This window comes from Lactuca saligna, chromosome 5, assembly GCF_052625555.1.
Source record: "Lactuca saligna cultivar CGN05327 chromosome 5, ASM5262555v1, whole genome shotgun sequence".
NCBI classification, from domain to species: domain Eukaryota; kingdom Viridiplantae; phylum Streptophyta; class Magnoliopsida; order Asterales; family Asteraceae; genus Lactuca; species Lactuca saligna.
This window is the reverse complement of record NC_136421.1, coordinates 306,317,660-306,332,360: the sequence shown is the minus strand read 5'-3', so window position 1 is coordinate 306,332,360 and position 14,701 is coordinate 306,317,660. Positions and strand designations below refer to the sequence as shown.

The following is a 14,701-nucleotide window of genomic DNA, read 5'->3' as shown; positions in this document are numbered from 1 at the left end:
CCAGGCAGCATATACAGCTTTGGCCAAATAGAGTACTTGCTTCTCACAAATTTCATGCAACTGCAAAAATATAAGGGCGACTCTCACTCGATCATCGACTGCAAGCAGAAGGAAGGAAAGACGGTGAGGGAATATTTCACAAGGTTCAGAAATACCACACTAGACGTCCCAGGGCTTCTAGCCCAGTGGTATCAGGTGGTGCCCTCCCTCTTTGAGGTCGAGGGTTCAAGTCTCATCGTGGACATAGGTGGAATTAGGTGTTAGTTTAGGAGTAGATTAGTATATTTGTATTTGACGGTTAAAAAAAAGACATCCCAGGGCATTACAAAGGTCTGATAGTCGGGGCCTTCACATAGGGACTCTTTCCAGTCCCTTTGTCTCAAAAAATCATGGGAAAGAAACCGCAAACACGAGTAGCATTAAAGGAGAAAGTAGAAAGGTACTTGAGGCAATAAGAGGGGGAGGCAATGAAGCACGCTTACCTAAACGCCATGGCGGATCCTACAAAGCGCTACAGTCCAACCCAAACAGAAACACTAGGCAGCAGCAGGCACTTCGGGCGAGGGAAGTGCTTGCAAGGACACTTTAGACCATTCAATAGAGACGGCAGGAGAGGCCACCTGCCAGACGTTTACATAGTCGCGGACAAACCACAATCAGTGAAGACAACAAAAGGACGGTATTGTGAATATCACAAGAGCAAAACCCATGACACCGTCAATTGCTCAGTTCTGAAGAAAGAAATGGAAGAAAAATAGCTAAAGGGAAACCTCATGGAAATAGCACGAAGCCTCCAAGCAAAGTTTGACGCTGAGAACGCCAAGGATGAGTCAAAGGAACTTACCCAACCTAAGGAAATACTCATGGTGCATGTCAAAAGGGAAAGGAAAAATGAACAATTCGACCCAATAGGCATCATAACGCCAACCCATGCACTCACGTTCTCACCAAGAGATCCCTAGCCTAAAGGGTGGAAGGGTGATAACCCACTAATAATCCAAGCATCCATAAAGAATGTAACTATTCACAGGGTATACATCGACACAGGCAGCTCGGTGGACATAATATACGAGCATTATTTCCACCTCCTCCCCGACAGATGGAAAGAAAACCTCAGACCCACCACAGGAAGATTAGTACGTTTCACAGGGCATAACATATGGCCCTTGGGCACAATCCACTTGCCTCTCACGCTGACTAGTTATGAAAAACAACGAAGAAAAACAACTTTAATCGAGTTTGTGGTCATCTACCACTCTACAAAACACAACATCATACTAGGAAGGACAACCCTGCTCAAACTTGGGGCGATCCCGTCAACAATGCATGGGATCATAAAGTTCAGCACTACCGAAGGACCGGCCACAGTCCTCACCACCCCACCAAAAGAGTTACAATGCTTTGAAGTCATGCAACCAGCAGAAATAACGCAGGAGACCAAGAGGGAAAGGGTCAAAACGGCAAACGAGAAAAGGTGATCAATGAAGAATACCTGGACCAGTCAATAAGCATTGTCCGTAATCTTCTAGAGCGAACCAGGGGAAAGTTGGCAAGCCTGCTGAGACAGTACAAGCATGTGTTCACATGGACCCCCACGGACATGGTTGGCGTGGACAAAAAGGTCATAGAACACAAGCTAATGATCAAACTGGGCACGAAGGAGGTGAAATAAAAGAAGAAAGTCCAAGGAGGGGACCGAAACCGGAAGATCAATGCAGAGGTGGCCAAGCTAACAAGGGAAGGAATCTTGAGAGAGGCAATCTTCCCAACGTGGATTGCTAATCCACTGATGGTAAAAAATAATGATTGGTCATGGTGTATCTGCATCGACTATTCCAACTTAAACAAAGCATGCCCCAAAGATTGTTATCCCATACCGGAAATCGACCAGAAGGTGGAGGCGCTACAAAGTTTCAAACTAAAGTGATTTTTTGATGCGTATAAAGGGTACCATCAAATCCTGATGAGTAAGGAATATGAGAAGAAGAAGACATTCTACATAGATCATGGCACCTTCTACTACACCAAGATGCCATTTGGATTTAAAAATGCGGGAGCGACATATCAATGGCTAGTCGATTCCATATTTGTTAAGCATATTGGAAGAAACATAAAAGTATACATCGATGACATGGTCATCAAGAGTCCAAATGAAACGAAATTGTTGGAAGACATTGAAGAAACTTTCAAGATGCTGGAGAAAGCCAGGATGAATCTGAACCAAGGGAAGTGCACCTTTAGGGTAGTAGAAGGGCAATTTCTAGGGTACTACGTAACCAGGTAGGGAATACAACCTATCTCGGTCAAGATAGACGAATTCATGGAAACACTGCCACTAACTACCCTAAGGGATGCACAGGGCCTAAATGGAAAGCTTACCGCGCTTAGCCATTTCATCTCAAAATTAGCTGACAAAGCCATGCCACTTTTTCACACACTTAAAGGATGCATTGAGAAAAGCAAGTTTCAGTGGACAGCAGCAACAGAGGCAGCCCTCCAACAAATCAAAGAAACCTTACACAAACTGCCCAATTGGTCAACCATATCCCAGGAGAAACATTACAAATATACTTATCGACTTTGGCCGAAGCCATTTCATATGTGCTGGTTGTACAAAAAGAAGGAGAATAGAAACCAGTCTACTTCATTAGTCGGGCATTATAGGGCCCTGAACTCAACTACCCCACTCTCGAAAAGTTGGTCCTTGCACTCATCTATGCCGCCAGAAGACTAAGGTGATATTTCCAGGCACACCAGATCGAAGTCTTGAAAAATCACCCAATCAAGCAAATATTGCTCAAACCAGAAACTTCGGGTTGAGTAGCCAAATGGGCGATAGAAATGGGCGAACACAACATCAGTTACTGCCCGCGAACAATCATCAAGGGCCAGACACTTGCATATTTTTTACTCGAAATTCCAGGGGAAGGAAAAAGCACAACCCAAGGAAAGATAGATGAAGTAGGAAAAACCCCAAAGGACAATCGGAAATGGATGTTATATACAAACGGGGCGTCCAACAGAGAGGTTTCGAGGGCAGGCTTGATCCTAAACACTCCAGAAGGAGAATAGGTCACATAGACACTCCGTTTCAATTTTTACACCTCGAATAACAAGGCAGAGTATGAAGCTTTACTCGCCGGTCTACGACTGGACAAGCAGATGGGAGCAGAAGCGGTAACAGCGCTGGCAGATTTAAGGTTGGCTGCCAACCAAGTTAATGGGAGTTTCGTGGCAAAAGATATAAGGATGGAGAGATACGTCAAGATGGTGCAATGGCTCACTAAATCTTTTACGGAGTTCACAATCAAACAAACACCAAGAAGTGAAAATACGAGGGAGGACGCCCTGAGAAAATTGGCATCAACATGTTTCGACCACTTGTCCAAGAAGGTCCAATTCTAAGTACTCAAGGAAAGAAGCATAAATGAACAATGAGTACCACCTTGGTAGTAGCTAGAGACACATGGATGATGTAACATCCTATTCTGGATCGTCTTTGATCAAAGTCCGTGGGCTATAAAACAGGCAGAATGAAGCCTCAAGGTTGCGACGAGTTGCTAGAAGTGTAGGGCATCTCGTCACCTTTCTGTAGGTATGAGGACCTTTGGAATCAGAGTTGTATCAAAGAAGCTATGGAAGTTTGGAGATTTGGAAAGATAAGCATCTAAGTTTAAAAATGTGGCAGCGGAGTACGTTGGGCGTATGTATGTGTATGCTCAGCGTACAAATGCGAGTGATCCTTAAGCAATAGCCACCTAGTACATTGGGCGTACCAGAGGTTACGCTAAGCGTACTTGGCACAATGTGTAAACCCTAATATTTTAAGTGACCCTATATACGGAATGAGATGGACTCATTCCTGGCCACCTTTCTCAGAGAACAAACCCTCCAAAACCCTAAACCTTCGTCCATAAGAGCTTGTGATTGCATGAGAGCCCTTGGGGTGACCTTGTGAATCCTTGGAAGTGAAGAAGGAGCATTGTAGGGAAAGGAGTTGAAGTCTAGGCTTTGGATCTGAGCTTTTATGGGGATTGAGCATCATTTGAAGGTATAAAGCTCAAATCATTCATATTCCTTTTTGAGTTGTGCATAGTATGGTTCATTTTAGGGTTTTTGGTCCCAAAGCTTGAAGCTTTATGAGTTTTTAAACTCCAGAGCCCATTCTCTGTCCTTTTGAGTGTTTTTGATGGAGTAGCTTCATAAAAAATGAGATCTTGGATGTTAGAATCAAGTCATGCATGAGATAAGACCTTAATGAGAAAAGAGAATGAGTGTTTTGTGTGTTTGTGACCTCATCATCCATGAAAAGGCTTAAAGTCCCTAACTTTATGGAGTAAGAGCTATTAGGAAGTCCAGATATGAGAAATGAGCTAAGGTATTAACGGGTTAAGACCAATAAAATGGACTAAGCAAAACTGAGCGTACGCCCAACGTAATTCCAGTACGCGCTGCGTAATTGGTTGAGGTCCCCAATCAAATTCGTGCATGCTTGAGTACATTGAGCATACCAGAGGAGGTACGTAACCTCTATGTGGGCTTTTAGGCTAGACCTTATTAATGGGCCTCAAGGGTTAGGCCTAAATCCTTGGGCTTGTGTATTAGAGACTATGAGGAGAGAAATATTATAAGTATGCCTTAAGCCCTTATGTTGGGCTTGTCATTGAGATTGAGAATTGGGCCTTGGGAGAACCCGTTTATTATTAGGCCTTGGTGGGTCCAAAGGGTTTTAGGTCATTGATGGGTTGGTTCTAGATTAACCTCTAGACCCAATGAGTGAGAGTTTGGACTTAATTTCTAGTTGAGATAATTGTGGGTTTGGCATAGAGTTAGTAGTCGGTGCGTAGCAACAGCGTTTATAGGGGTTGTTCATCATCTGAGTTGAGTCTTCTCACTATACTTTACCTTGAGTGGTAGTTATGTGTGACCAGAAGGGCTTATGTTCTTACATTGAGTGTTATGTTATCTTGTGTTATGTTATATGCTATGCATTATGTCTTTGTGATTTATGCTATGCAGAGCTTTATAGACCGGACCGGAGGGTCCAACGAGTCGTGGGACTGAAGGGTCTTACAGTGTTATAGCATCGAGTGGCTAATGGGATGTGGTATTTTGGGGAACTCACTAAGATTCATGCTTACCATGTTATATGTTATGTGTTTCAGGTTCTTATTTGGATCGCGGTAGGGCACCGACTTGATTGTACACACCTCAGAGATTGAGTTATGTTTTAGAGGATCCTGGAGGTTGATATGTACTGTTTTTTATTATGAGAATTGATTATTTGACTTTGTGACATTTTAGCATTTTATTATTTTGATAAATGTGTTTTAAATTGAAAATTTTGGTTTGAAAATTTGCGTCATTACAAGTTGGTATCAGAGCCTTGGTTTGAGGGATTCGGATGCACCTTCGGGTATATCTGGACACAAACTAAGGAATTAAGAAAAATTTTCAAAAGAAATGATTTTTCTAAAACAAACAAAAGTTTCTAAGAGAAAAAAGAGAAGGTGCAGTGTGTACAATCGGCCAGAGCCCGAACGATGATTTCCCAAAATACCCTTACTTATTTATGTTATGAGATATTTCATGAGATATTGTGCATGCTAGAGATAGGCTAGGTATTTCATATTTTAGAACTGGAGTTGCCTGATTATGATGCCTTAGCCTAGGAGTTGCTGTTATATGTGATGTGCTTTGAGTATGTGTCGAGTAAGAGTATCTAGCAAGAATCTTTTAGAGAGAGAGAACTTTGAGTAAAGGAGTAATCTAGGAGAGATACCTAGATGAGCATCGGAGGAGCCTACTGTGAGAGTAGTTAGATATGTGTGAGAGGTAGAGTTGCTTGAGTTCGGTGACAACTTTTGAGAGCGATTAGAGCAAGTGAAGTTGTAACCTAGAGTGGTTTTATGTATAGGTAGAGATTATATGATGCACGGATGTTGCTTGCTTCGCGCTTTGTGGGACTCTTGATGATGGGAGTCAGCTACTAAGTGAATATGACAATATTCAGGAGGTAGATAGCTGGCATCATAAGGAGTTCTTCAGCAGCTGATGGCAGAAAAGTGTGAGGACCTAAGGAGAGCCTAGGAAGTGAACTTAGTCAAATGATTATGCTGATGGAGGAGAGTATTTAGCTAGAGAGCGAACACGCGTGATGGGATTGGTGATTGAGAAGCTTGAACAACTACTTAGAAAATTTTGGACAATCCATGTGGAAAGTATGGGTAGATGTGGCAGGTAGTATGGGCCCGTACTACTAAAAGCAGAGGACCCATACTCGAAGCAGGGAGAGTTCCATAGATTCTAAGTAGCAGATTGAGAAAACAGGTAACATGGTTCGAGTACCACGATTCGAGGCGGTTAGTGCTCCTGGTTTTACCAGTTGTCCCATGGTTGTTGATTAGTCGGAGATCAGGTGATAGAGTGTAGGGCCAGAGGGCAATGACGATGAAGTTTTAATGGAGTATACATTGAAGGGAGATTGAGTTCGTTCCGAGAGATTTTATTGGTGAGATGTCGGTTAGAGTCGCAAGGCTCAGGGATGAGTAGAGATGATGCTTATTGGAGGAACGGGATCAGATTCGAGCCATCGGTTGATGGATGAGACGTCAGTTTTTGTGGAAAGAGCTGCGTTGTTCCCGTTTCCTGGGAGAAACGAAAAAGAAGTCGAGCTTCCGATTTCAGAGTTTGGAGGTAAACCCCGTGGGGTAGCATTGGCGGTGACCTTTCCATCCGAGAAGTGAGCGATTTGTCTGCTATGAGGTATTTTTCGTACCATGGAGTCATTAGTGGGAACTGAGATGGAAGAAACATGGGAAGATGCCTTTTGAGTGTGGCCTGCTTTTAGCAGTAGTTTTGGGTAGTTAGGAGGAATATTTCGTGGCGGTGGACCTCTTTGTTATGATGTGTATCGATTGTGAGAGCGAGGTCTTGTGCTGTAACGACCCAATTTTCACGTCCGAAAATTTCATTTTAAAACATTACTTTAGGAAACATTAATAATTAAAACATTGTTTGATCAAACCACAACACAACGCAAACCATGTTTAAAAGCCAAAACATACAACCCATCAAAATATCAGAGTACAAATCCCAGTGAATCTCGTAAATGCGGAAACCAGAGTGTGTGCATGATGTGCCGCTACCGCGCCAACTCCTTCCCCTTCGAAGAAGAGGTACCTGAAACCAAAACTGTAAAACGTAAGCACAAAGCTTAGTGAGTTCCCCCACTGCACCACATACCACATAATCACATAACATACGTAAATTTGTCAGGCATATCCGAGTGCCCGACTTACCCCTTCGGTCCTCTCGACCGGCTACTGCCTAGCATATCTGGGTGCTGGCCTCCCCTTCGGTCCTTTCGATCGGGTACTGCCTAGCATATCTGGGTGCTGGCCTCCCCTTCGGTCCTTTCGACCGAGTACTGCCTAGCATATCTGGGTGTTGGCCTCCCTTTCGGTCCTTTCGACCTGATACTGCCTAGCATATCTGGGTGCTGGCCTCCCCTTCGGTCCTTTCGACCGGATACTACTTAGCATATCTGGGTGCTGGCCTCCCCTTCGGTCCTTTCGACCGGATACTGGGGACTATTTCAACCCCTACTACTACCACATAACACATATATCACATAGTCTATCTATCATGGTTGGGCATAACCGCCTCTTCGGCCCTATCGACCGGTATTCTGGGGGACTATCTCCCCCTACGGTCACTAACACATAACATAACACAGTAGTAGCAACCCTAGATGAATATCTGTTTGGGTGTCAAACCAACAAATGATGGGATAAAATAATATTAATATAACTCAAATCACTGCTTTTTCTAATACTAAAGATAGTATAGAGTAAGTAGGGTCGGTCCACAGAGATACGAGACTTTTTATCTTGCCATATTTTCACACATAATACAAGTAATATTGAAATGGGGGTTTGTATTTAAACTTGAATTAAACTTCATAAATAAGAAAGATTGAAAACAAACGCAGTAAAAGAAGTACATTTCCGATTCTGACTCTTATATATGTATTATGTTGAAAGATGTAATATGATTATAACTCATGTTTGATCTAGGTTGGTAAGTTGGATATTAATAAACTCTAATATCCAAATTGGCAAAAATATTTTATTCAAAATAAGCTCTTTAAATAAAACTTCATTTAATTGATTCAACCCAAATAAGCTCTTGCATTAAATCATTAAATGACATTAGGTTCTTGCACTAATTACCAACAATGTTTAACATTCCTCTTAAGCTTGGGAATATAAACATTTAATCTTTGATTGCACTAATTTTGATCTAATTACAACCAAGTAAGTGAGTGTTACTAACATCAAATCATAAAACATATACGAATTTCATGATTTGATTAACTAGATTGAATAGAACCCTAGTTCATTGATCAAGTGAAAAAGAGAACTAACCAAACACATGATTAAGATCAAATCAAAGATTACTAGATGTTAAACATAAGTCAAATTCAAGTTACAGCCTAACAACACATACTTAAGAATTCAGATTCGGAAATGATAATAAAATCAACCACACATATCTAGGTTGGACTACAAATCAAATAAGTTTAAACTTCAAATTGACTTACAAAAAGAAATTAAAGTGTTTTCCAAGTGTTAATCTACTTGCAAAAGCTCTGAAAATCGTCTCTTCTCCTCCCAAAATCCGACCTAACCTCCATAAAAACTGATTGTCTGAATTATAAGAAGATAAAACCACTTTAAAACTGTCGAGACGTTTACACGGCCCGTGTAAATCAAAGGGTTCCATTTACACGGCCGTGTAAACAAGAAAAGTAGAATGCTTAATTCTTCCAGGTCTTCGAAGTAGAATGTCCTTGCATATACGTTTACACGGCCCGTGTAAATCAAAGGCATAAATTTACACGGCCGTGTAAACTCCTGTGAAGCCAAATTCTTCATTTCTTCATTCTGTCTCTTCAAAGCTCCAAAACTTCTACAACTTTGTCTCCAACTCTTGATAACTTCCTCCAACAAGATCCAACCTTCATAAGTCCCTGAAATATCCTAGAAGCGTGTGAATGGAATTGCATCATGAAAAATCCCGAAATTATACAAAATGCATGAGTCTAAACCTAAATGTAATGCACTTTTATGAACTAAAACTATAAAAAAAATGAATGCATGAAATGCACCTAACAAATCTCCCCAAGCTTAAACCTTTCTTGTCCTCAAGAAAGAACAAGAAGATTTAAACTGGAAAAAAAAATAGAATAGAAGAAAAGAAAATTAAAGTTAAAACTATTTATAACTTAATGCATGAAATCAAAACAAACATGAAAAGATCCAACCCAATTACCCTGTTTTGTACCATAGTTGAGAATGTAGTTGTCATGCCTCGAGTTAACTTTGCTTTAGTCTCAAAATATTAAATGATAATAGAAACAAGACTTTGGCCACTCCCTAGTACAACTCAACAGAATTAAAGATCACAACACTTGTTCCTTTTCAATATTATCAAGTCAATTCTTTGAACAAATTATGGTCTTACTCTCGTGAAATTATATGTGACAAAACATGCTCAACCATCTTTGTTTCATAAAATATAACAATGTTCGATTCCAGCTATTTGTTGGTCAACAACAATCTTTTTCTGAAAAATCTTTTCTAAAAATTCCCTAATATTTATCTAGATTGGTTACAAACTTCAAACCACTTACACCAGTCGAAGTAATTAACATTCAGTCCAATGTCATAAATTCAAATCCAAGTCTAATGGAATCTTTTGACAGCCATTTATTTTTCCTAAACACAACAGCCATTGAGATTTTGCATTCTTTTTATGAACTTTTGAATTTGACATTTTAAGTTCAATTGAGCATTACTACTCACAAGACCGGTCATATGTCCCAAAGAATTAACTCATACCTGTTGTTATGCTTCAGTGTTGACAATCTTCTCATTTTCTGTTTTGCACAAGTAGCTTCGGGAGATGTGCTCGTGTGTGATTAACATGCTTTTAGATTTTTTTTTTCAATAAAAAGAGCAAGCCAATTTCAACGCACATGACTCATTTACCTGCTCAACTGTTTTGAAAAGATTCGGTTGCTTGGGATTGGATCGGTTTTTTTTTTTTTTTGAAAAATTTCCCATGCAGAAAAAAATGAAAACGAAAATGAAATGAAAATTAATGCAATATGTACAAAACTACATGCAACCTACATGCAATGGGATAATGCATGGATGGATACCCCTCCCCAAGCTTAAAGTATAGCATCGTCCTCGATGCTTGGAGAGAGGCGTAGCCATCCTATTGAGGACCAGGCGGAGGATATGGATGTGGAAGATAAAGAAGATGAAGAAAAGGGAGGAATTTCATACCTTGGAGCTTGATTTTTTGATGCAAAATTGAGGAAGATTGAGTATTTGGAAGGGTTTTTTCGAAGGGGGCAGTAGGGAGAGAGGGAATCGCAGGTATTGAGTGAAGAATGAGTTAGAAAAATCGAGATTTGACCTTAAAATCGTTCAGCCCTGTTTTTGCGTTTACACCGTGTAAATCCCTGAATCATTAAACCCGTGTTCAATCGTTTACACGGCCCATGTAAATGCAAGGCATAAGTTTACACGGCCGTGTAAACTTCTGAGAAAGCCAAAAAACTTGATTTTTTTCACTTTTTGAAATTGCAACCCGCTAAACCTCTACTGCCCGAAAAATGATTTTTAACCCTTTTTTTAGCATGAAAAACAACTTGGAAGTTTGAAAATAAAGAAAATACAATGAAAATATACGAAATGACAAAAATACCCCCGGGTTGCCTCCCGGTTATCCGCCCCTTTTTAATGTCGTTGGCTCGACTTGGACCCCAACTATTTGTGCTTCAGTCTCGATACGTGGGCCTCTCTAACATATCATCACTCCTCACATGCTTCTTGTCATCAATAAACTCTAAAATCTCCAACACTTCATTATCCATATCAAATTTCTTTGCAAGCTCTTTGGCTTTGTCCCTGTCTAGTTTTCGTGACAAAACTAACTCCAGAAATTCATTGTTAGACAAGTTAAAACCCTTTTTTGTTGAGGGATGGATCAAATTGACAAAATTAACAGATTGAACATCAAAAGGAGTCTTTTTTGCTTCATGCACATTGAAGTTGATAACTTCACCATCAAATTCCATACTCAAGGTTCCATTGTAGACATCGATTTTTGTTTTAGAAGTTTTAAGAAAAGGTCTACCCAAAAGAATGGAACTTGAACTTGGAGAGTCATCGTCTCCCATATCTAAGACATAAAAATCAACCGGGAAGACAAATTCATCGACTTGCACTAACACGTCCTCTAATACTCCCTTTGGGTGTACCAAAGACCGATCAGCAAGTTGGATGATCACACCGGTTTTGCTCAATGTTCCTACACCAATTGATTTGAAAAGAGAATATGGTAGGACATTTACAGATGCACCTAGATCAAGCATAGCTCGAGGTACATAAAGATTTCCCAACTTGCAAGGCACGGTAAAGACACCGGGATCCTTGCACTTTGGGGGCATCCTCTTATGCAAAACCGCAGATACATGCTCCCCAACCGCTACGACTTGATTTCCTTTTAATTTCTTTTTAGATACACAAAGATCCTTAAGGAACCTTGAGTATCTAGGTACCTGCTTGATGACCTCGAGGAGTGGAATGTTGATTTGAACTCTCTTGAACATTTTCATGATGTCATTCTCCTCCCGTTCTTTCTTCGTGCTCTTTAATCTTTCGGGAAATGGAGCAGGTGTGACTTTGGACTCGGCGATGAAGGGCTTCTTTTCGCTTGTTTTCTCTTCCTCCTTCTCTTCTTTGGTTGCCTCTTCAACCACTATTTCATCTTCTTTTTGATCAACCGAAAATTTTGGACCATCATAGCTTTTCCCGCCTCTCAATGTGATGGCACACACATTGTGCCTTGGGTTTGCTTCAGTTTGGGCAGGCAACTTTCCTTGAGATTCTAGTTTGCTTACGGAAATAGCAAGCTGTGAAACTTGTTTCTCTAAGTTCTTTATGCTTGCTCTTGTCTCTTGTTGGAAAGCTTGTGTACTAGTTGCCAAACTTTTTACTATGTCCTCTAAAGACATACTTGATGAACCCGCTTGTTGAGGAGGGTGTTGTGGTTGCCTTGGCTGAAAGTTTTGTGGTGGAAAAGGTGGTCTTTGTTGGTATTGATGTGGTTGACTTGGTTGATAGTTCCCTTGTTGATTTCCTCCCCAACCTTGATTGTTGTTCCATCTTTGATCACCTCGTGGCTGCTCATATCCCCTTTGACTAGACCCAAGAAAACCTCCCATGGCTTTTGCTTCTTCATAATCTTCCTCTTGAAGTTGAGGGCACATGTCGGTTGGATGCCCCACTTGAGTACAAATACCACATGGACAGGGTGTGGGTTGAACACCTTTGTCTTTGTCTAGTATCATAACCACTTTCGTAAGTTCGGACAATTGAGCTTCAATTTGAGGAGTCTGGACCGCCTTTACACCTCGGGGTGCATCTATGTACCATTCTTCTTCTTGAACTGTATGCTTGGACTCTTCTGCCATGTTCTTGATAAGAACTCTAATTTCTGTTGGAGTCTTATCAGCTATAAATCCACCACTTTATGCATTAAGTAATCTCCTATCCCAAGATGACATTCCTTCACAAAAATACTGCAGCAACTGATATTCTGTAATCCCATGTTGTGGACATCTTGAGCACAATTTCTTGAACCGTTCCCAATAAGTATGCAAGGCTTCTCTCTTTTGTTTCTTGATGCCAATTATCTCTCTACGTAAAGCTGAAGCTCTCATTTCTGGAAAATATTTATCCAGAAACATCCTTGCAAGTTCATTCCATGTTGTGACTGACCCCGGTGGTAAGTCATACAACCACTACTTGGCTGAATCTTGTAAAGCAAAGGGGAATGCCCTTAACTTGATTTGATCTTCTGTGACTTCATGTGGCTTCATACCCACACAAACAACATGAAATTCCTTAAGGAATTTATGTGGGTCTTCATTCTCAAGACCACGGAATGAGGGTAACAAATGGATGAGTCCAGACTTGAGTTCAAAGTTGATTGCTGCAGGGTAATTTATGCACAAAGGTTGTTGGGTGACATCTTGAGTAGCCCATTGTCTAAAGGTTTGTTCAGGTGGTGGATGTGGAGGATTTTGATGTCCTCCATGGTTGTCTGTCGTGGTAGGAGTAGGTGAAGATGGTGGGGTGATACTTTTGGATGTTGAAGATGATGTAGTTGATGGATTTGATGAAGAAGCTCTGGATTGTTGTTGTTTCTTTAAAAGTCTGGCTTGCTTCCTTCTCTGTTTAGCAGATTTCTCTATTTCCAAATCAACTGGTAAAGGTGTACTTGTGCGAAAAGATCTTGGCATAAACAATTAGTACTACCGTATCCCCGGCAACGACGCCAATTTGTTTGGGTGTCAAACCAACAAATGATGGGTTAAAATAATATTAATATAACTCAAATCACTGCTTTTTCTAATACTAAAGATAGTATAGAGTAAGCAGGGTCGGTCCACAGAGATACGAGACTTTTTATCTTGCCATATTTTCACACATAATACAAGTAATATTGAAATGGGGGTTTGTATTTAAACTTGAATTAAACTTCATAAATAAGAAAGATTGAAAACAAACGCAGTAAAAGAAGTACATTTCCGATTCTGACTCTTATATATGTATTATGTTGAAAGATGTAATATGATTATAACTCATGTTTGATCTAGGTTGGTAAGTTGGATATTAATAAACTCTAATATCCAAATTGGCAAAAATATTTTATTCAAAATAAGCTCTTTAAATAAAACTTCATTTAATTGATTCAACCCAAATAAGCTCTTGCATTAAATCATTAAATGACATTAGGTTCTTGCACTAATTACCAACAATGGTTAACATTCCTCTTAATCTTGGGAATATAAACATTTAATCTTTGATTGCACTAATTTTGATCTAATTACAACCAAGTAAGTGAGTGTTACTAACATCAAATCATAAAACATATACGAATTTCATGATTTGATTAACTAGATTGAATAGAACCCTAGTTCATTGATCAAGTGAAAAAGAGAACTAACCAAACACATGATTAAGATCAAATCAAAGATTACTAGATGTTAAACATAAGTCAAATTCAAGTTACAGCCTAACAACACATACTTAAGAATTCAGATTCGGAAATGATAATAAAATCAACCACACATATCTAGGTTGGACTACAAATCAAACAAGTTTAAACTTCAAATTGACTTACAAAAAGAAATTAAAGTGTTTTCCAAGTGTTAATCTACATGCAAAAGCTCTGAAAATCATCTCTTCTCCTCCCAAAATCCGACCTAACCTCCATAAAAACTGATTGTCTGAATTATAAGAAGACAAAACCACTTTAAAACTGCCGAGATGTTTACACGGCCGTGTAAACAAGAAAAGTAGAATGCTTAATTCTTCCAGGTCTTCGAAGTAGAATGTCCTTGCATATACGTTTACACGGCCCGTGTAAATCAAAGGCATAAATTTACACGGCCGTGTAAACTCCTGTGAAGCCAAATTCTTCATTTATTCATTCTCTCTCTTCAAAGCTCCAAAACTTCTACAACTTTGTCTCCAACTCTTGATAACTTCCTCCAACAAGATCCAACCTTCATAAGTCCCTGAAATATCCTAAAAGCGTGTGAATGGAATTGCAT

The 14,701-nt window shown here is 40.0% G+C and overlaps 1 protein-coding gene across 1 annotated transcript; it reads right to left on the bottom strand.

Moving 5' to 3' along the window:
* Positions 1-10,855: 10,855 nt before the first annotated feature.
* Positions 10,856-12,553, bottom strand: LOC145047003 (uncharacterized). Its single transcript, XM_078995257.1, has one exon. The coding sequence runs from the start codon at positions 12,551-12,553 to the stop codon at positions 10,856-10,858; it is 1,698 nt and encodes a 565-aa protein (XP_078851383.1).
* Positions 12,554-14,701: the final 2,148 nt, after the last annotated feature.